Here is a 22,212-nt window from a genome sequence, read left to right on the forward strand (position 1 = left end):
AGTAAGCATATACACTGCTGGAAAAAGGCTTCTAAAACTGAATTGAAAAATCAAAAACACTTTAAAGGGAATAGAAAAGGCTATTCTCTATTGATTTCTGTAGGTTCCCAGCTTAATTGCTATGATAAACTCTGATTGAATTGAAAACATTTTGAAGTGATGCTGAAAGATGAATACAGAGAAGTTTCCCCTTTGTACTGAAATATTATTGGAAATTGATCTGAAGCACAATAAATGCACTGAAGAAGAAATCAACTACAAATCGCACAGAAAAGATCCTGTTCTTGCTTTTTATTTCACAAGTATAGACTAGGATCTTCTGCCATCTCAGCAATCTTCCTTTTTAATCTGTGTGACTTATAATAATATTCAGGGAATATCAGCAGTACCTGCTTCTCAGTGGACACCATCTTTCATTGAGAGAATAGGCTTGTAAATGCTGCCAATTTATAGCCTTGCATCCCACTGTGGATCCCCTTTGAAATGAACAAGAAGAATGTCAGATGCCAATTTGTTGATTGTTAATGGCTTAACAATCCTTTATTGGCATGACAGTGAATTTATGAGTGAATGGTCGTTGTATCTTCCGCTGCTTTTGGGTACCAGAGCATGGTAAGTGGAAAACTTTTTACTATAGCATGGAAAGAAAGGGCTTGTGGAGAAAAACACAAACATGTAACTACAAAGGAGCTTGATAGGCTTCAAATGAAAAAAGGACAGATATATGATTCTATGATTCTATATGTCTACAAAGGTTATCTCTTCAGACCAGATTATACTCTTAAAGAGCTGGATTCTTGTGTAGGGGTAATAGCCCTCTGAATATTTTTTCTTGACATTTTAGTTTGTGAAATCCTTTTGAATTAGACCCTGATCATGCAAAGTCTTGAATAATTTGCATACAGACATCCCACTGAAGAAAAGTTTTGTATCATAGTTCACCAAAACAAATAGTTGAGAATTTTGAAAATGTGATCAAAACCAAATACATAAAATTCTTAGGAAAATTCGTGTGTTTTTACAAAGATTTCCTCATAAATATTATAGTTTACACTTATAATTGAGGCATTGTTTCAAACTATGACTTCTAGTTAGCCAAATGTGTCCTTGTCTGCAACAAGAATTCAAGTATTCACTTACCTACATACAAACCAAGCATTTTGGTGCCTACATTTTAAAAATCTGTGCTTTAAAGAAAAATCCAAAAGCTAAGCTTCTAAAAACTCTGTTTCTTAGTGGGGAAAAGACATACTTTTCAGAGATATGATCAACAAATCCTCCAGGCTAAACTCTGAGATACCGAAAACCAACAAATGGGAATCATTAACTTTAAACACATCTTGATTTATTCAGAGCTTAAATATGTGAAACGGGACTGCAAATAGTCTAGTATATACTCCTGTTTTCAAGGCACAGCAGCAGAGATGATGACATCAAGGTTTTCATACAACATCTTACTATACAGTCAACTTTCTACAGATTATTATACTATAAGCAGGACCACCTAGGTTCAATTTGGCTTTCAGGCCTCTTCATCAGGAGAAAGCTATGCCAGGCCAGATGCTGCTTGAGAAACTTAACGTTTGGGGCCAGGGAGAGCAGAAGACAGAAGAAGCAGTGAGAAAGAGAAATGCACAGACCTAAAAAGGCTGTCAAAGCAACCTGTAGGGTAACAGAAATGGGTGAGTGACAGCTCCAACCTCAGTTTTATGGAGAAAAGGAGGAAGCTCTAACTCCATTTGATGGTAAGACAAGATAATTACATTTGGTGTGAATCCCCCTTCTTGGAGGAGACCCAAAATGGAGGAATGCTTTCTCTTTAGTTTCCTACTTGGTAGAGGACAGCTGTTCAAATCAGTTAGTTGTGGGCATGTACAAAACCAAAAACTGCAGCTGAAACAATGCAGGAGGATTTCAGTGCTAAGAGAAAAGCAGCCAGGGAGCAGAGGCACTCCTGCAGTTAGGCAGTTCACAGGGAGAACAAAAGCGAGAATAAAATCTACACTATCAAGCCTATCCTTCACTTTTTTAATATCTTTTTCTGTGAGTTTTATTTTTTTCCAAATAATACATGTTGCATATTAGGAATCATACACACTTTTATCACCAGAAAACAGTTTAACATCCAGTTCTCATGTCAGCTTTATCAAATTACTAAAAATGTAAACACATGGACAAAAAATCTAAAAGCACATATGGATCCGGAAGGGATTCAAATATATTCAAATTTCATCTCCCTGTGATTTTATGATTGCTTTTGAAATGGGTTGCTTTAATTACTTAACATCTGTTACCCAATAACTAAAGGCATTATGTTTCCCTGCATCGTAACAAAAAGACACCTTGCGTTGCTGAATTCAGCACATATGGAGCTAAACAAGGTTAACAACCATGCTGAACCTATAGAATTGAAGGCTTGCTCTGGTTTGAAATGTGCCTCTACCTTCCAGGCCTTTGAAACAGCTTCTTCATCACTGGGTGGATTAAGATGGTTGAGTGATGCTTCATTTTTCTATATACAGAGCTGATTAAACCACTAGCAGCAAGTCTGAGTCAGCTTTTAGTGTCTTCCAGTGTTACAGACACAGGAGTTCTCAATGCAGAAGGCAGGTTTTTGTCTGTCTTGTGGATGTACTCATTTATAGTATACATTTTTCTTTCTTTCCAAGAGCCTTGACTGGGCTAAGTTTTGTGTACTTCATTAATTTCATATGCTCTGAGTAGTCTCTTGACTTCACTATTCTGTGCCTAGTGTTCATGACTCTTAAGGACTGGACAATAAATATTAAATAGTACAAATTATCATACATATGTATTGTGATTTCTTTTACAGTAGTTCCTAGTAAATCAACATTTGCCAACAGCCAAATTTATATTATCATCTAATGTACAGATTTCTCCTCCAATTCAAAGGAAACTAATTGTAAAATCCAAAATAGCTCTGTATGGGCAAACCAACCTGTTATTATATATAAGCACTTTCCTGGGGTGGGGGAGGGTTGAGAGAAGAGAGAGGTTTATTTGAAGTTTAGAGTGAGAGTAAATAGTAATCTTAAGTTAAACTATATTAAATAATATCAACACAATCCTGAAAAAGAGCACTATAAAACCTGAGAAATCTATTTGTGGCTTAAATTCTAAGAAAGGACTGAGCATGCTAAGGTAAGGAAATACAGAGCACACAATCCCTCAAATACATTTTAACTGTCCTGTAGTTTTGTTTTGAATGTTCTTGACTATGCTGTTTTAAATTCCTGAAACTGAACTTAGGTTAAGCTGATTTATTTTTTTCACTATGCAGCAAATTACTAATTGGTGTAATTCATCTTATTTCCTATTAATATAGGGATTGACCCACAATTTCAATTTTCCATTTAGGGATCTTTCTTTTATCATGAAGGTTTACATGTGGACGCAAACATGCTGCAACTATTTGCCATTTTATCCTGCTCAGGGTTGGAATGATGGATGAAAGTGAGAAGGTTTCCCAAGAAAGACTGCACAGAAAACTGAGAAAAGCTACTCAGATTACACAACCTAATACTGATTCACCAATTGCACTTATATTTCTGGCCTTTATGCTCTTGGTGTAATACACATATAACAAGGTTATATATCTAGTAAAAATACCCCACGCATTTAGTTTTTCTCATGACATCACTGATAAAATTTTACCCCTGTCTCTTCAGAAGGCTCTAGATGAGACACACATAATACAAAAGAAATGCTAATTAAAGTACCCTAGGGAGGAAAAGGGAATGAAAGACAGAGACATTAAATATTAATCTTAAGCAAGGCATGCAGATTTTTAAAGGTGGAAGTAAACAAGAGTGGGTTATTGTTATTTGGGATGCCATAGAATTGATTTGAACTTTCACACAGAGGTCCTTCTCTTTTCAAGAGTCACCGTTTTTTAAACTCAAGATTGTTTTGGTTTTTGACTAATTTAAGGAAACTCTGATTTCATGATAAAGACCCAACTTGGGAGATTTTATGCTACACCTATTTTTCACCTTTTCCTGAAATATTAAGCATAATAATGTGTTTCATTATCTGTCTTTCTGTAAATCTGTTCTATTACTGCAGTTCTCTGTCTCTAGTAAACTTTTTTATATATTTCATTTCTGTCTAGTAGCAAAGATGCCTCTGAACTACTGACACACACAAAAAAATCAATCCTCATCCAAGGCTTTAGTGAATTTTAAAAACAAAGTATTGCCATGGTTTCTCAGAGCCTTGCTTTCTACCACTCATCCCAGCACATACAACAGGCAAAATCAGAAAAGCTGCCTGCAAGAAGTTTGAGGAAAAAGAGGTGTCACTGAACATCTAAAAAGGTAGGTTGAAAGTCAGAATCCCAAGAGCACATGGATTAACTGAATATATTCCCACTCTTCTTAATTATACAAATGTTTGTGATGACTAGCCTACCTTACATACACCCAGTGGTCTTCATTCCTCTGCCTCTTTCTCCAGTTTCTCGCGACCTGACAACAGGCTTCACATAACGGAGCCTTACCTTCACCAACCTGCCACTACTGTCCGTGTTGTGGCTCTTCCATCTCTTTTTAAAAGGCTGCTAGGCTGCTGGCATCTCTTAAACCTGATCTGAGGATCAGAAACTTTGCCTGATATGTTTGCCACACACAGACAGTGCAACCCACTTTTTTCCAGAACAACTTGTCTTAACCAACCAAGCTGTTTGTACTGGAAAAAGAACACTAAAGCATAAGCAAGCCTATTGTAAATAAGAAGTCAGTTAGTAGATTCAGAAATGCAAGGAAATAATAACAAACGTGGTTTATTTCAGCTCAATTTCAGCTTCAGTTCTATTTCAAATGAGGTTTATATATATTTCTGTGAATAGGAACAGTCACTATTACATCTTTGACACATTCTCCAAACTATTGAAAGCTAGTGGTCAGCTCATTTGCCACCCCAAATTAAAGACACGTTCTTTTTTTGAACAGATTTTGCCTTTCCTTCCCCTGGGCCCTTTTTATAACCCAACGTTGTTAAGATGCAAATACACTTCAGCACCAGCCCCACCTGTATCCCCTTTTATGCTTCCTTACAAACCCTTTAACTAATGTAACTAAAATTTATCATAATATCATACATTATACAGTGCTTATGAAAAATAACTAATAATACTTTATATTGAATACTCCAATCCTCTCAAATATCATGATACTACCAAATCTCACAATAGCATTAAATCTTTCAAACAGCTGGAGATACTGACATCACAGGCTGGAGAGTGAGATGGGATCCATGGTTTTTAACCTGCACTAAGCAGCTACTCTGCAGTCAATCTGCTGGGCCTAGGCCCCAGTCCTGGGAGGTCTCCCCCAGAAGTGGACACTACAGAAAAGGTACGTATTGGTATCTTCTGCTTTTTAAACCACCTTTTCAAGGCATACCCTGGTGAGAGAAGGCAGAGTAAGACTAAAGGTAGGAAGAAGCTCAGACAGAGTTGCAGAGGACTGAGTAAAACAGAATCAGGCTCAACCTCCACTGAAAGGACCAAGAATCATTATTACAGATACAGCATTAGTGCTAACACTCACTCACTTTGTTATTGTGGCTATTTAGAATCACAATGCTGCCACAGAATCAGCATACTGCCATTCAAAAGGAGGAAATAGGCTTAAGTTAGTTTTAGGGAATCTCCATTTCCCTTTTAAAATGCTGATTTTACCAGAAGTACCCCTTTTGTTTCAAGACTGAGTTGATGGATCTCTGGACTTCCTACCCCGACCTTCCACACTGACAGCACAGCAGACCTTTTGGTATACATCATGACTACATTACAGCTTAAGAGTTTTCACAACAAAAGATACTACATATACAGAATTCCTGCAAGTCACGTGATTTGGGTAATGTTGCAGGATGTCTGAAAGGCTGGGTTAGAGTATATACCAAAAAATGACTGAAACTAAACCCAGTGCTTTAGTTTCCCCCGTGCTAGATGCAGGATTGTCACATTCACTTTTTGCTACTGTTTTCATTATGGCAAGTTTATCTGTCAGTTCATGGTCAAAAAAATTACGTCTTTCAAAGCAGCCACCTTTTCCCTTTGTTGTCAGTGGCAATAACTCCACCATTGCTTCAGGAAGGATGCTTATCCCTTATGGTCAAGAGGCCAAAATACCAAGATCTGTTCAGCATGACTACCTTGTATTTGAATCAGAAACTCAGGCTCAGATTTACTCAGTTCATTTCCTAATTGCTTGTATAGGAGTCTAAGCTGATGTGCAGGCTCAGCAAATACTAGAGTATATGTATTAGAGAAGATTACCAGAGTCCACGTCCATGCAAAGTGCAGATGCAAGCACGCCTGTTTCGTAATGGCAAGAAATGGGATGCAGAAGCCTGCTTGGCTACATCTCCCAATTTGCAGTAAAATTATATGACTGATGTCAGCAGGACAAATATCCTGCTGTCCATTATTAATAGGGATTTAACATCTCACATAACAAAGCTATATAGGATTTAAAGGGAAATGAACTACATGCATCCCCTTGCCAGCAGTAGAGATATACAAACTCAGCATCAGAAAACAGTACACTCGTTTATTCACCAGCTTCTGCTTCTATACATGACAACACTGAGAATGATAGTTGCAGAATCTCTCAAAATGCTCATTGTTAGTACTGTGGGTGAATGTGGCCCACCAAAGCACTAAAGAGCTTTAAAAAGAGGAACTGCAGGAAACTGCAAGGAAAAGAAAGATTTCTCTTCAATCTCCCTGGGTCAGATAAAAGACTAAGTATCAGTTAGGAACATTAATTAAAAAATATAATTATTAATTAATAAATTTAAATGCCTCCAAGCAAAACAAAGACGCAGCACTTTGCTAGCTTTTATATTTTAGAAATATGATGAGCATATATTTAATTTCTAAACTTGAGACAAGGCAGGTTACTAGTAAAGATTTCTAAAAGCCTATTTTAAAATTAATTTTAATGCAAACTAATGATCACATCTATCAGCATGCATTATCAGAGATGCATTTTGTGCCCCGTAGCAGCTGCTATAGTAATCTTGGAGAAGACATATTGCATTCTTCATTCATAACAAAGACAATGAATTTGTAAGAGTGAAATTCCAATCAGACTCAGGTGTGAAACGTGTCTGCAGTAGCCACATTATAAATTTATCTTTATAGATATTCACGGTATCCAATTTATCACACCTACCAAACCCCACTGCTTCTTACCATTTCAAATACTCCATGAGAAATGAGCTCCTGAACTTCACTTGGGAAGCTACTTCTATCCCCTTCTACTGTTGTGTCCTCTTTCCACTTTCCATATTACATTTTTGCACTCCTTTCATAGAACTGTAAAAGATCTCTCTAGCAGTATTTTACACCTATAGAATGGATGTTTTTTTTCTTGTTGAATTACTGCCAGCTACATTCAAACCTGTTCAGATGTAAGCATTGCTTTATCACTCTCAAAGGTCTTCATCTCCACCTTTTTAATCTCTTTTTATAATTACTCCTGGTTCTGTTGCTTGTCCATGAGCTCATGCAATGTACTCACATTTTCTACTTAAGCAGTATATGTGACAGATTTCTTTGTGATCAGACCCTAAACCAAGTAAAACTATTCCAGGATTCATCAGCAAACAGGACTCTGCTTAACAGTCTCAGAGGAGCACAAGACAGTCAAGCTGACTTTGGAAATGCTTCAATTTAAAGAATGGGGGAAGCACAGAATTACATTTAAGAGCCCAAGATTTGCAAGCAATTCCTACATACACCTAAAAATGGAAGAAAATGGCCCAGTTGCAGTTCTTTGTGGATGAGTCTACTCTTCTGTGATTCTGCTTCTGTATACCCTATTCCAAGGGTAAAACTGGAAGAAAATTGTACGAATTCCTGAACTATAACCTTGAGAGTTTCAGTTTCTTTTACAAAAACCCCTCATCCTGAAAGCTGTGAAGCTTGAGGACTTAAAACCACTTTGAACCACAGGATCACAAAAGCAGTACAATAACATTTACAGTCTCATCACAAAATTGACTATGTGTATCCAGCTGTTTAAAGTATACACGTTGCACAGTCCTCTTTTCTTGGACACTACAGTTTGCCCATACATCCTGAACAGCAGGATCAGGCTTACTCACAGCCAGATGAGTTATATTATACTTTGAGCGGAATTAATCTCTTTACAGCCATTGCACTTCAAGCTCATAACATTAATTGCTTATAAGGAAATGTGTCACCTGATAGAATTTAGTCGGCTAAAGCTACTTAACTGCTGAAGATGTTGCACCACACCTTTATATTTGTTATTAAATATCTTATTCTAAACAGCATGTCTAGTTTCAAAATTAAATTATCTCTGAAAATGTAAAGACATTCAAACTGCATTAAAATACCCTGCTGCCAATAATGTTGAGTAGAAAAACCTGAATTTTTTAAGATTTGCTGAGTTCTCATCTTGATCACTTTCATCATTTATTACCAAATATACAGTACTTAGATCAGTCTGAACCCCATTTTTTTCACAAGATAACTTATCTTCTATAGCAGAAAGGGTTTTATGCTAAGACATTAAATTATTATTACTAATTCTGGCTAAAGTACTTCTTTGCTACTTACTTACATTGACCTACAGTTTAAAATGTTTTTTCAATGCTCAGCTTTTCCAGGAGAAGCATTTTTTATATATTTATTACTGAACTTTGTTCCCTATATTCAGACTGAGTGTATTTGGGAATGTTCTTGATTACTGAGCTCACTGTGCAGTAAAAGACAGATCCTGAAGACCAGACATGGATTTATGAGAAGAGAGGAAGGCTGATAGGCTGTTAAAACCTGTCTCCCACCTCTGTTTGCTTAACCTAGTATTACAATCTCTTTTTTCAGTCCCCCAGGGTTTTTCACCAAAAGCAGGGGGTGACATTCGATGGTGTGACATTCAAAGAGACAGCAAATGTGTGCTCATTCCCCTCTGCAGCCTTATATCGCAGTCATTTCTGCCTTAGGACCCAGTGAAGGGAAGGATTCAGATCTTTTTCACATGAGAGCTGTATTTACTCAAGTTGTACCGATGAAGTTGATGTGAAGTTGCAGTGAGATGGAGGATACTTTGTGCAATTATCAGGATCTATCACAATTAGCTTACTTTATATACCCATCCGTAAATAGTGATGTGTAATGTGAATGATGAATGTTGAATGAATGGCTGAAATATGAATAAATAAAAAAGAGAAGCAGATAGTACCAAAAGCCCAACTTCCCCAGCTACAGCAGTTTCAGAGGTTACTTCAGCCTATGTTTAGCCTGGACTTATGGACTGAAAACCCATTACTGTTCGGAGACACTAGGTGTGCTTCCAGACCACATCTTCCAGTTCAGTTCTCTCTGAAAGGAACCTAGTTTGCATGCTCCATAAAACAAGTCCAAACACAGTAAATGGATATGATATTTACAACGAAAGAGTATGTCTAATTTAAGCTGAAATCCTAATGTAGATGTATTCACTGAAGAATCATGGTTGGATGTTCCACTCAAAAACAATAGTAGGAGAGCAGCTTTTATATCTATGAGTCTCAATTTTTTTTTTTATTTTTGTTTTTAAACGCATTGGTTTAAACAACACACGTTTATGCAAACCACAACAAAGCTACATTTTCTCATAATTCATTTTTCAAATATCTGACTTTTATGGAATGCTAGGAGTTATAGCTAGTACTATGCTTGGGCTTTACAGAATGTTGGGAGCTATGGGAACAAGGACGAAGAATATCTTCACTTATAATCCCTGTACTTATACACACTGAAGAGTAGGAAAGGTTTTGAAGCTTATTTGTAACTTCGTTATAAATGATGCCCTGGGCACTCACTGGAAGAGAAGAGCTCTTTGATTCGTTTCCTGTGTAGATCTAAATGTGTAGGACTACATCTCAATGATAAGCAGTCACAGTTAGAGCAAATGCCCATTAAAATGAGGGTTCAGGAGTGAGTAAAAAAAACATACCTTATCAAACTGATAAAAAATTAGCAGAAACTTGCCAATTCATTTGTGTGATGTGACTCCATTTCAGAGCCTCCTGTACTCAGGTAGTTTTGTGTTAATGTGATTACAAAGAGCTGCCATAAAATCTGTTTGCATAGGGATTGCTAAAAGCATTGCATCAGCTCTTTTCTCACATCCCTCACACACAACAGTATGGGGATTCTTGAGGACTTCTAAAACTTGGAAGATCCTCACTGCAAGGTTTGGTTTCCTTTTGAGGAGTAAATCACAAATTTCCTCAAGATTACTATCAGCTGCCCCAGGAATTCAAACACCACCAGGAAGCTAAAAACAGAACCCCTAAAATATGGGTACATGTTTCAAAAGGACAAACATCATTTCATCACCAGAAAGATGACTCACTATCTGGTGTGACTATGGGTCAATGCCATCTCATTGCACTATCCAGGCCAGTACCACTAATAGCAGCATTCATTACTCCAAATTTTGGCTAAAACTGAGAAACTAATTTTCTATGGCTCATGTAGGTTTATAAGAGGCCACTCATAATGATGATCATAGCTCTTACTGCTTTTGAAATATATTTGTTTATACATATATTAACCTCAAAATAAATTCATTAGGTTTCTGACTTTTTATTCTCCACACCTTATTCATTTCAGTAACAATCTATAACACCATGTATGTAATACATGCCTATGTATTCTGTTACAACAGTGATTACTATCACGCGATACAGTATTTTTCCTAAAGACAGGTGAACTTTTCCTCTGAAACTTTTACTATTCAAAAGAATATATTAGTTCAAAAGTACTAGAGTACCTTCTTTATCATCATGACGTATGATTGCATCCTGTATCATATCAGCAAGATTAAAACGAACTCGATTCTTTCCATGTTTCAGTTTCTTCACATAGCCCTCCCATTTCTGGAAAGCTTTTTCTCGCTCATAATATGCCTTTATTTGGTCACAGCGCATCCGCTTCACCAGCCGCTGCCGCTGGCCGAGAGGGAGGGACTCCAGCAAGCACTGCTCAATTTCCATCTCATGGGACCGAAAAACATTACATAGCTGGAAACAGCCTGAAAGAAATTAAAGATGAACACATTTAGCTCATGCAACAGCATGTACCATGAAACCTCCACCAGTTTTTTTGTCCTTTCTAACTACATGTAAGTCTATCATGTGAGCTCCTCCTACTTGACCAATGCTGACTACAGAGTATATACACCATTATAATATAGCTTTTAGAAACACCACAACTAATTTCATTAAACCACTGATGCTTTTTTAAAATCTAACTCAGTTCATGTAAACAAATGTGAACAGAAAGAAGTGCGAAAGTTCAGCTGTGGGATGGGCAAAATATCTAAATAATATAATTCAAGTGGCTTGCATTTGGTTACAAACAAGAGACTATTTTGCAGGGAACTGCCACCGCTGATGCCTGCACTTCCTTTTCATTAATTTTCATCTTGCTTTAGGTTATAAAATTCCTATTATTCAGTGAGAAGAAAAATCATCATATCATAATTATAATGAGTTCATTAGCATGCAGTGGGTACTCAGGCAACTATCTATTAAAAACATCAAAGTAATTTCAGATTCAGATTATTATTTTTTTCTTTCTTTTTTTTGCATTGTCTAGAGTCAACCAAATGAAATCTTCTGATGAAACTATCAGATACTGAAATCTTCATGTGGAAAACAATCACAATTGTGTCTTTGATCCAGTTAATCCTAACATTAGTAGCATTACCTTGAAGTTAGATTCCTGTTTTGTTGTTACTGTTAAATCTGGTATATTTACTGACAATGCAGTAACAGTGATGCTCTTTTCTAATATGTTCACTTTTTCACTGAGAAAGAAGACCACAACTTGCTGCTAGTTGCTTTTCAGGAGACAGTTCTCTTACAAAAGAGGACTAGTGTATTGCTAGATAATTTTATTGCTAGAGTCCTTGGATGTGAATCCACATCAATTGATGATGTACTCACTAACCTGCCCTAAGACCCTTTGACGGGGTACCCAATCATTTCTGATTCTCATGTTCTATTTTATCTACACACTTAAATTTTCTTCACATGGGAGCCAGGTGCCCAAATTTGTAATTTCTAAGGACTGTCAGCAGCTCAGATGAGGTTTTTTCTCCTTAGCTCGATGGAAAAAGCTCTTGAAGGGGATGGAGACTCAAGTCACCTTGGGCAGTAAATACCAAAATTAAGCACTACTGTGCAATTTTAATTAGGCCTGCTTTTGTTTATTTATTTTGCAAGTGCAATTCCAAGTGTGTAATTATACCACCAAAGGACCTCTACCTCATTCAGCGAACTAGCAGAGTAGTCTTGACTAAATGACCACTTTGTTTTCTGATTGTTGCTTGACATATGTCTAATCTACTGAATACCATTCAAACCATGTTCTGAAGGCAAAATTAATAACTTCTTGACAGTCTTTTGCAAAGCTCACATTATAATAGTGCATAAATGCTTCACAAATATTTATTTTCATTAAAAAGAGAGGAATAAAGGGGCATTCTTATCCACATTCCATACTGAAGAACTGAAAGATAATTATTTTCTTTTTAAATCACTAGTTCTCGATGTCCAATTCAAGAATTCTATATTTTTTCCTTGAATGTTTTTGTTTTGCTTTAAAGGCATAGTATTCTATAAACTATTATTTATCATAACCAACCTACAGGTTGGGCAAAGAAGAGATTCAGAGCAGCCCTGTGGAGAAGGACTTGGGGGTGTTGGCCGATGAGAAAATGAACATGAGGCGGTTTCAGTGTGCGCTCACAGCCCAGAAAGCCAACCGTATCCTGGGCTGCATCAAGAGGAGCGTGACCAGCAGGTCAAAGGAGGTGATCCTGCCCCTCTACTCTGCTCTCCTCTCGTGAGACCTCACTTGGAGTATTGTGTGCAGTTCTGGTGTCCTCAACAGAAAAAGGACATGGAACTGTTGGAACAAGTCCAGAGGAGGGCCACGAGGATGATCAGGGGACTGGAGCACCTCCTGTATGAAGAGAGGCTGAGAAAGTTGGGGCTGTTCAGGCTGGAGAAGAGAAGGCTGCGTGGAGACCTCATAGCAGCCTCCCAGTATCTGAAGGGGGCCTACAAGGATGCTGGGGAGGGACTATTCATCAGGGACTGTAGTGACAGGAAAAGGGGTAACGGTTTAAAACTTAAACAGGGGAAGTTTAGATTGGATATAAGGAAGAAATTCTTTACTGTGAGGGTTGTGAGGCACTGGAATGCGTTGCCCAGGGAGGTTGTGAATGCTCCATCCTTGGCGGTGTTCAAGGCCAGGTTGGACAAAGCCTTGGGTGGCATGGTTTAGTGTGAGGTGTCCCTGCCCATGGGAGGGGGGTTGGAACTAGATGATCTTAAGGTCCTTTCCAACCTTAACTATTCTATGATTCTATAATACCATGATAAAATATTAGGAAAGTGATAGTCCTAGGCCTGAATGTCAATCACTCTGTAAGTTATGTCTATTACCTTATCTATTTATTCATTATATTGTTACATGATTTTATATTATAAATTATATATTGTATTCTATTATATTTGTACTCACTACAAATTAGAACCCAAGGTCTCAAACCAGACTTCCCAAAATTGAGGAGCATACATCTATACAGAAAGTGCCCAGAGTGTCTTCTTGAGAAACCCCATGACAGAAGCCGGCAAAAAAATACAGTTCTAGATGTCAAGTTCAGTCAACTTCTTTTAACACAGGCTATCCTTTCCCTCCCTATAATTTCTGTTCTTTTCTTAGAACACCCTTCCAGTTTAAAAAGAAAAAAAGAGTTGTCAAACTAAAAAAAATCGGAAACAAGTATTGGTTTGCACTAAGCCAAAACACAAACCCTTTCTTTTTGCATGTCAAAAGCCAACAACTCCTTCTGTGTAACAAAATTTTCCATTTGACCTTAAATGATATGTTCCATTTCCGAGCACATGTCAGAAAAGACAAGGAAATGAAAGGGCAACTCCATAAAGCTGCAGAAGATGTAACTTTATTCTGCACTTCAGTCCCACTGTTCAGAGAATTCAATCAAATAGAAGATGTACACTCAGACCCTCCTCGGCCCAAGGCAGTTTGTGATTGCATCTCCTTTTTCTCACAGTAGGACTAGGGAATGAACAAACTTCAAATCTTCCTTATCAGAATTGTTCTGGTTTGTATAAAATACATCAGTACTCATCCCTTAAGCCCACATAGTACTTTTGGCTTGTAAGACTACACCACTTCTGTGTATAGTGCCTGCCAGTCAGGCTCACAGTCTCAGAGGGAAAACCAGCTTGCTGCATTACACCATGTTTGACAATAAAGCTAAGAGTCCCCCTGTACAAGAGTTCTACAAGAGCTCTGTCCCTTCCTTCTCTTATATGAAGGGAAGAAGCATCAGCCATATACTTGGGCTCTGACAGGCTACAACTAAAGTTGCTGTCTATAGCTGGAAAACTCAACTGAGGGTGAAAATTGTTGCTGTTCTTCTAGTCTTAGCCGTAAATTCGCAGACAACAGACTTGAAAGGTATCTTTGCTTTTCCTCAGCTTAGCTTCCGCTCTTAGGAGGAACTGCTGGTGTTTGCTGCCACATCACAACTGAGACTGGTGCAAGCTGTAGGACACCTTTACTGTCACTGTATTCTGCTCCTCCAGGGTGAGAAATCAAACAAATTAGCTTAATGACTTGGTCAAATAAAGCATGGCAAAGATGAGTTCATACAGCCAGCTTCCAGTTTCAGAAAGGATGTGGCTAGCTTAGAATCCTTTGCCTCTCAAATGGAGTGACTTTCAGTCTGCATGAGTGTCTATTTGCTCTGTGAAGAACAGTACTTGACTGCCAGAACTGGTCTCACATAGTGGTTACCAGTGTGTGTGGCCAGAGTCAAACAACTCAGGCAGATTGAAGACTCTTAATGCACTTGGACATCAGCCTCAGATTGGAAGCAATGAGCTGCGGATGGGATTTTTTTCTTTCAGAAAATCTGGAACCTGATACATCTCAGATGAGATCTGTACCTGACTATGGATATAATAGCTGCAGGTCAGCAGCCTTGTTAGTTTAAGCCTGGATTAAACAACATAGTACAGATGCAGATAAAGGCAAACTCTGAATAAATATTTCAGATGCTAATCATTAAGGCACGTAACATTCAGTACCAATTTTAGAAACAGGCAGATCGCTGCTCTGAGTGGTGGCCTGCTGAGCATGGGGAACTGCCAATGGCACAAGAGGCAGAGTTACGTGGTTATTACCCCAATAGAGATGGACTAAAACCCAGAAGGGTTATGGACATGCTTCTGGAGGAATTTTGGGGATCACTTAGTGCCACTTTGAGTAGAGGGTTAATCAGCAACATCAGATCAGGTAACCATGTCTTATCTAGCAGAGACTTGAAAACCTCTGTCAACTGATTCTCCAATTCTCTGGGTAACCTGTTCCAGTGTCGCCTCCTATCAAAAAAGTCTTGTTCTTTTTTCAGTGGCCCTTATCCCTGGTTACCACTGTCACTACCAAGAAGAGTTCAGTTTTGTCATTTACATAATTTTCTTGGTAGCCTTCTGCTGCCATCACTCCACTTCCTCAATGTCTATCTTACACTGGGGGGGACCAAGACTACACACATACTTGCAGGTGTATTTTCACTAGTCCCGAGTACAATGAGACAATGACCTCCCTAAATCTATTGGCCACAGTCCTCCTAATATAGCCCACTATGTAGTTTGCCTTATTTACAATCAGCATGCAGGGCTGGCTCCAATTCAACTTTGTGTCCACTATAACTGCTGCATCCTCTTCAGCAGGGCTGCAGATCAAGTCAATCAGTTCCCAGCCTGTACGAATGCATAGGATTAGCCTGTCTCAGGCATGAAAATACGTACTTCCCCTGCTGAATTGCCCAAAGTTTCTGTTAGCCCAATCCTCAGGATTAAACTGTATCATTCAAAGTATGCCAACTACTCTGTCCTAATTGAGCACTGCCAGCAAGCAGCCACAGCTTCAACTGTAAAGATGAGCTTCAGGAAAAAATAGCTGCTAAAATCCACAACTTTATTAGGTGGATGTAAACTGTTGCTGTTTAAGAGACTGACAACTCAGCTACAGCCAGGCTTGAAAGCAAAGCTGTTAAAAGCCTCCTAACGGGTAACATGTGTAGCATGTCTGTCCATCCCTTTCTTTCTCACATATGAGAAAACCAGCACAAACCAGCATATTGAACTTATACAAGAACCTTGTATGGGACCCATTCAAATAGCAGAAGATATATGGAAAACATTATCTCAGCCAGAGCTGGTTTTGAGTATGCTAGTCAGGAGGCAGCGTGGTAACATGAGAAAAGGTTTGTGGGTAGGGAAAAAGGTTGCCTTCTGAATCAATCTGCATAAGAGTTTATATCTCATTACTTAAGATATCATATTTGAAGATTATTTTGTGTGGTTCTTGCTTCAGCCTATGACAAATTACAGTTATGTACAGTGATTTGATAAGGTCACTGTGACTGTCATGGTTTATTGCACTAGATAATTCATTAGCAGTGTCTCCATCAAAACACTGAAAAAGCTTACCAGGGTATTTATTATTTATTTAATGAGATGCCCTGGACCAAAATGACTAGAATAAACACAATTGTAGGTATGCATCTGGTTTTAAGGTCTGCATCTTTTGTATAAGTACACAATATAAAAGCCCTTATGAAACACTGAAAAATCAAAACCAGAGATCCCTTTGTCACGTTAGTCATTAACTAGCATGGGACGAAGGAAGTCACTACCACTGAAACTAAAAGGGAAAAAAAATGTTTCAAGGATGCTTGCTGCTGTAGAGCTGCTTCACTGACTGGGTCCACCCTGAATCACTAGAAAAAGAATTGCTACAGAACAACCTGTTCATAAAATTGTAGCAATTTACTCACAATTGGACATAGTGCCAATTGCATTACAACATAAATTACGAGCTTGATTTCAGTACAAGAAATTTCTCAGTAAAGAGGAACTGCTCACTTTGAATTGTCACTGGTTCTCACTGTGAAGGTGAGGAGGACTATTTTGTGCCACTACAAGCACTAGTTCCTGAACAACATGAAGAGCTTGGGAAGGGTGATGGGGCATAAACAGAGAGGAAGAATGTGATTACTACAGGCATTTTCTTCCATATCCTGCAGGTGATTTGTGCCCAAGTAACTTTACAGTATGTAAAAACATTTTGCCATACCTCTTTTCGGAAACCACATTGTAAGAACTTTCATTTCTTTATGGCTTATGTCACTTTAGTCACTTGCTCTAGCATTTAAATTGGAAGTCTAGTTATCCTAAAACAAACACACCTCAGAGAATAATTCACATTGCCTGGGGGTAATTACACTTCCGTCTAATCTGGATCACATGTCAAGGAGGCATTTCCAGAATGTAAAGCTGGATGCCTATATACGTGTTCACACGGGCACTACAAAAAAGTTTGCAACTGTGCTCATACATACTGTGTTTTGACTTCTCATGTGATATAAATATATATTGTGATTCAGAGAAGTAGGTACTCCTGGACCCTGGGAATAGTGCGTTTTGCAAAATACAGCAAGTTAAAACACTTGTCTCTTCATCAAAGGCACACACACAACCAAACTGCTGACACTGCATAATGCAGCAAAGCATCTCAAATAAGGGGACACGGAATTATGGTGCATAATGTTTAAAACTACAAATTTGCAAACACAAGACACACGCTTACCTCTATTTTTAAAACATTCATGTTGATTTTGATGATATTTTAAACAATGAATAATTAAACTTCTGGCTATGTGAAGGACTATGGCCTTTGGAGCATATAAAAAAAAAAAAATGCATGAGGCTTAAATTACCTGGAAAAATGGCAATTTAAGATTCTGAGAATCTACTTGAGACTGCTACCTAAACAATACTCTTTAAGCATCTTGATAGTATTAAAAGGGCAAAAAACTCTCTAAAACATACACTGTGTTTAGCTTGGGTCCTCTGACACTTCAGCTCCAATCTTGGTCTGTTCTTGCTAAACATATGGTATCAGCCCCTCTTCATCCCTACAATTAAACACCTACAGTCTAATTAAGATGCCAGAAATCATCCAGAATTTCAGAAAGGTAAAGTATTTGAAGATTTCAACAACTTCAGCAAACTGTTAAATAGATTAGCATTCATTAACTGGAAAAAAAAAAAAAAAAAAAAGATAAAAACAACAAAACCCAAAATTTTTTTAATAAATACTGTACTATTACACAACACTTTCAAAGCTGGGTATCTAAACATATTCACAGCACTAACAAAGATGTGTGGGAAAAGAATGCAGTGAGCAGCAAGTGCTTTGACACTTATGGACCCAGATACATGGAGGTTGTAAATCAGTGCAGCTTCATCCAGTTCCAAACGCTGTATTAATTTACGCCACAAGTTTGATAACAGAAATCAGACCAGAAACTAGAGCCCTAACCCTTTTAATAATGTGCTTTGCTGTTGTACACAATTACTTTACTATACATGATGATTTTCTGCTACCAACAATGCATATTATTTAGATTTATTATATTTAATTAGAAATATTAATTTGTTAGTATTTATGCAGTTGAAATTAATGCCATATGAAATCAGTGATATAAATACAATAGGCTAACTGAAATTACAGTGTCTGGACCACAGACCAATGCATTTTTTAGAGGTGCCTTCTTCAGAAATCAAGTTATTATATATTATCTACTGATCTTCCAGTTTCAAAAAGAAATATTTCTTACCCATAGAAAGAGCTAGATTAATTTAAATCCATCTCAAATTGCAGTGTTAAGGTCTGTATCAAAATACTTGGATTTGAAAATTGTTTGTTCAGCACAGGAAAAATTACTTACCGTTTGAACAGCCTCTCCATTACATTTATTAAGCTGCAACTGAAGCGCAATTCTTGTAACCACTCAGCCTGATTTTAACAGCTAAAGTGTTTTCATCAGGCCAGCAGTGGTATGCTTACTGTAATGATGGACCTAATCCTTTTCTTTTTTTCTTGGTTTCCCTCCCCACCCCACAAGCAAATAATCATAAGGGAACAATATAAGCGTAAACTATTTACCTTGTAAAGAATGTAAAGAATTCAATTGATGCTAAGTCTTCTGAGAACAAGTTACATTTTCAATAAAGGAGCTGATGTGCTTCTCCTGTTCCTGGCTCCAGAAAGCTTCTTTTGGGTGTAACTACAAAGGTGGGGCTCTTAAATGACAGGATACACAAAGCTTCCTCGTTTTCTGTTTAACATCCAACTCTATACTGAAGAGCCACCCTAAGCACATTCAAGCAACCATCGTCTTATAAAGCCCTACTCCTGTATGCTGCTCTTCGAGAGCCTTTCTATGTGACTAGACTGGTAAGCAGTCACAACTGCAATCAATTTCCAGCTTGATACCAAGGAAAAGTTACTTATCAGACACTATTAATCAACTCTACAGGCCTTCAAATAGACTTTATTATCTATCTATCAGCAACTCAGTGAAGTTACAGCAGCATTCTCTAAAAATATATTATATTTAAATCAAAGAATCTACCAATTTGGGATCTTGTCCTCAGAGTGATAGAAGAGAGCCTGAATAATAATGAATTCAATATAACAGAGGGCTCTGCATTGTCATTTGTGATTTATGTCATGTAGCAGTCTGTAACGCATGGATATTTTATGTTCTAGGTAAAAGTAATTAACTGTTTGCCAGCCTATTCAATAAATGCAGCCAAACTGCCTACCCATGCATCGGCCTTCAGAGTAATAAAACACAGGTTTCAAATACATGCATAAGGGGTTCTTCCCATTTTTTACAAAAAAAAAATATACCATTTTCTTTTGCCTGCCTTGAAGCACAGGGAACTCATTGGTCTGAATGGTCTGAGAGGAACTGTATATATCCCCGAGTCCTAATCTGTGGATGACATCTAGAAACTACAAGAATGGAAGCAAAATGAACAGACACTGCTCCATTTCATACTGCTTCTTTTGGTAAAGCTGCTAACTCCATATTATCTCTACTGCTGTCATCTTCCTATACTCCCTTGGAGGATGAGACAAAGGTGCAGTTTGGATTCCCACATACCACAGCATAACTCAAGTAAGCTCTCCCACAAACATTATAACCTAAAACTAAACCACCATTGTCTGCTCTGGAGCACTGGAGTTTCTAACTGAAAAGACTGCATACCATCCAAGATTAGGAAAACACATTAACTCATTCATCTCTTCTCATATAATATACCAGATAATTGAGCCTTTAGGACATGAAAGTCTACTCTCAATGTGGATTCAGAGCTGTATTGTACCATCTCCAAATACTCCCATTGTCCAGACAATAAGCCAAAAAACACTACCTACTTCTTTTCTAGACTATAAGGAAGGCTTTTGAGCAACTGGTCCATGAAACCTGGGATCCGATATGCCCTTATCAAAAAGAAAAAAAAAAAAAATTAAAGAAAAAAATTAAAAAAAATTTAAAAATTTTAAAAAAGTTGATTTTGGATACCTCTAGTGCATAGAAGAAGGGCAAAAGGCAATCTCTGACTCACCAGTTAAATGTTATGTAGTGGATCATGTTTGCTTGGTGAAGGTTCATGCAGAACAAAAAACCATAGCTAGACTGCATAGCACATGGTCCTGATTCTCCTGTGATTATCATGCTGTGCTGTTGTGCTGTAAGACATAATTATCTTCTTTTGTGCCTTCTAAATTTCAGTGTCTGAAGTGGAGACTACACTCCAACACAGCAGAAAGGAATTTTACAATATAAAACCAAAGGTGTTCGTATTTGTTCTAGTAAGTAGTAGGAAAGTGTGCGTAGGCAGGGAACAGTATTTGAGGCTACAAAGTCTTTTGAAATAGAGTGAAGATTGGGCAGGGCATAGAGCACATAATCTGGATGAGTTTCAACCACCCTATTGGGACAGGTCTCTAGATACCATCTGTAGCCTTTGCCATAGAGAGGCATAGTTAGAACTGCTCAAAAATGAACCCGCAAGCTAAATAACAATCAGGTAGTGTGTCTGGAAATTATGAGAGGAAATAAAATTAAAAGATATGCGTGCACACACACAAGTAACAATTACACAGACATTGTTTTCTTAGGAAAATCAAAGCAAAATATAATTGCATGTTCCCCCCCCCCCAAAAAAAAAAAACAACAAACAAAAAAACCTGTTCCTAAAGCATGTATTTATTTTTTTTTAAAAAAAGTATTTTAAGCCTCCATGTCAGGATCTGAAGAGCGAGTTTATAGTAATCAGAAAGCAGCAGTCATCTGAGTCAAAATTTTTTAAGATGTATACAGAAAAGTTAGAAGAAAACCAAAACTGGCTGTTTGAGCTAATTCTTATAATGTTTTGTTCACTTCTGGATCTATGAATTTATGTCACTCATTACTTAGGATTTCCAGAAGTAATAACGTATATTTGTTAGATTAATATAAAGCACCTATTAAGGCTTGTCACTCACAAAGCCTTTGAAAAAATAACATTAGCATATTTGGTAGCATTTTAATAATCCAAATTGCTATAAATCACATCAACACCAAATAAAATTCAAGAAGCTCCAAATCAGAAGGTACAATGAGAGCAAAGAAGACCTGGGTTTGCCAAATGACAACAAAAGAGACAAGAAGGAAGAGCTGGGAAGTCCTCTAAAAAAAATAATTCCTCCTTTCAGTCCTTGCACAGACCTGGCTGTCTTTATTTGGCTGCAATGCAAAACTTCTGAAGTTGTAACTAAGCTGTGAAGATAAGACTTACTTCCTCACAGGGCAGTAAATGGAGAGGTAGTAATACATTCATCTCTAGTCCACACTTTCACATACAGTACAGAGAGCAGGGGAAGATGTGATCTAGGAATAGATGCAGTGGAAAATTCTTCCTGCTATCACAGTGTAATATAAAGGGTTTGTTACACAGAGCAAGGACAGTGAGATCACAATAAGCAATGAAAAACACTAATACCATTGCTGATACTTGTAAATCTACAACTTTGAAGGGTGAATTAACACTTAGGTGCACATTGAGAAGAAGCCAAAACTCACAGTTGTTGCGCCTCAAAGGTACTGAGAAAGTTGAACAGCAGGAGACCCAACAGTATCACAGTATCACAGTATGTTGGAAGGGACCTCAAAAGATCATCTAGTCCAATCCCCCTGCCAGAGCAGGAACACCTAGATAAGG

At 37.7% G+C, this 22,212-nt stretch overlaps 1 protein-coding gene across 1 annotated transcript in view; it reads right to left on the bottom strand.

The window, feature by feature from the left end:
- MYO16 (myosin XVI) overlaps nucleotides 1-22,212 on the bottom strand; it is a gene marked incomplete at both ends in the record, with an annotated part of 311,247 nt that overhangs the window by 279,029 nt on the left and 10,006 nt on the right. Inside the window, 1 exon segment of the mRNA XM_080613866.1 lies at nucleotides 10,818-11,078. Coding sequence (XP_080469992.1) covers nucleotides 10,818-11,078 — 261 coding nt within the window.

Source organism: Psittacula echo (genome assembly GCF_963264785.1).
Source record: "Psittacula echo genome assembly, chromosome: 3".
Lineage (NCBI taxonomy): Eukaryota > Metazoa > Chordata > Aves > Psittaciformes > Psittacidae > Psittacula > Psittacula echo.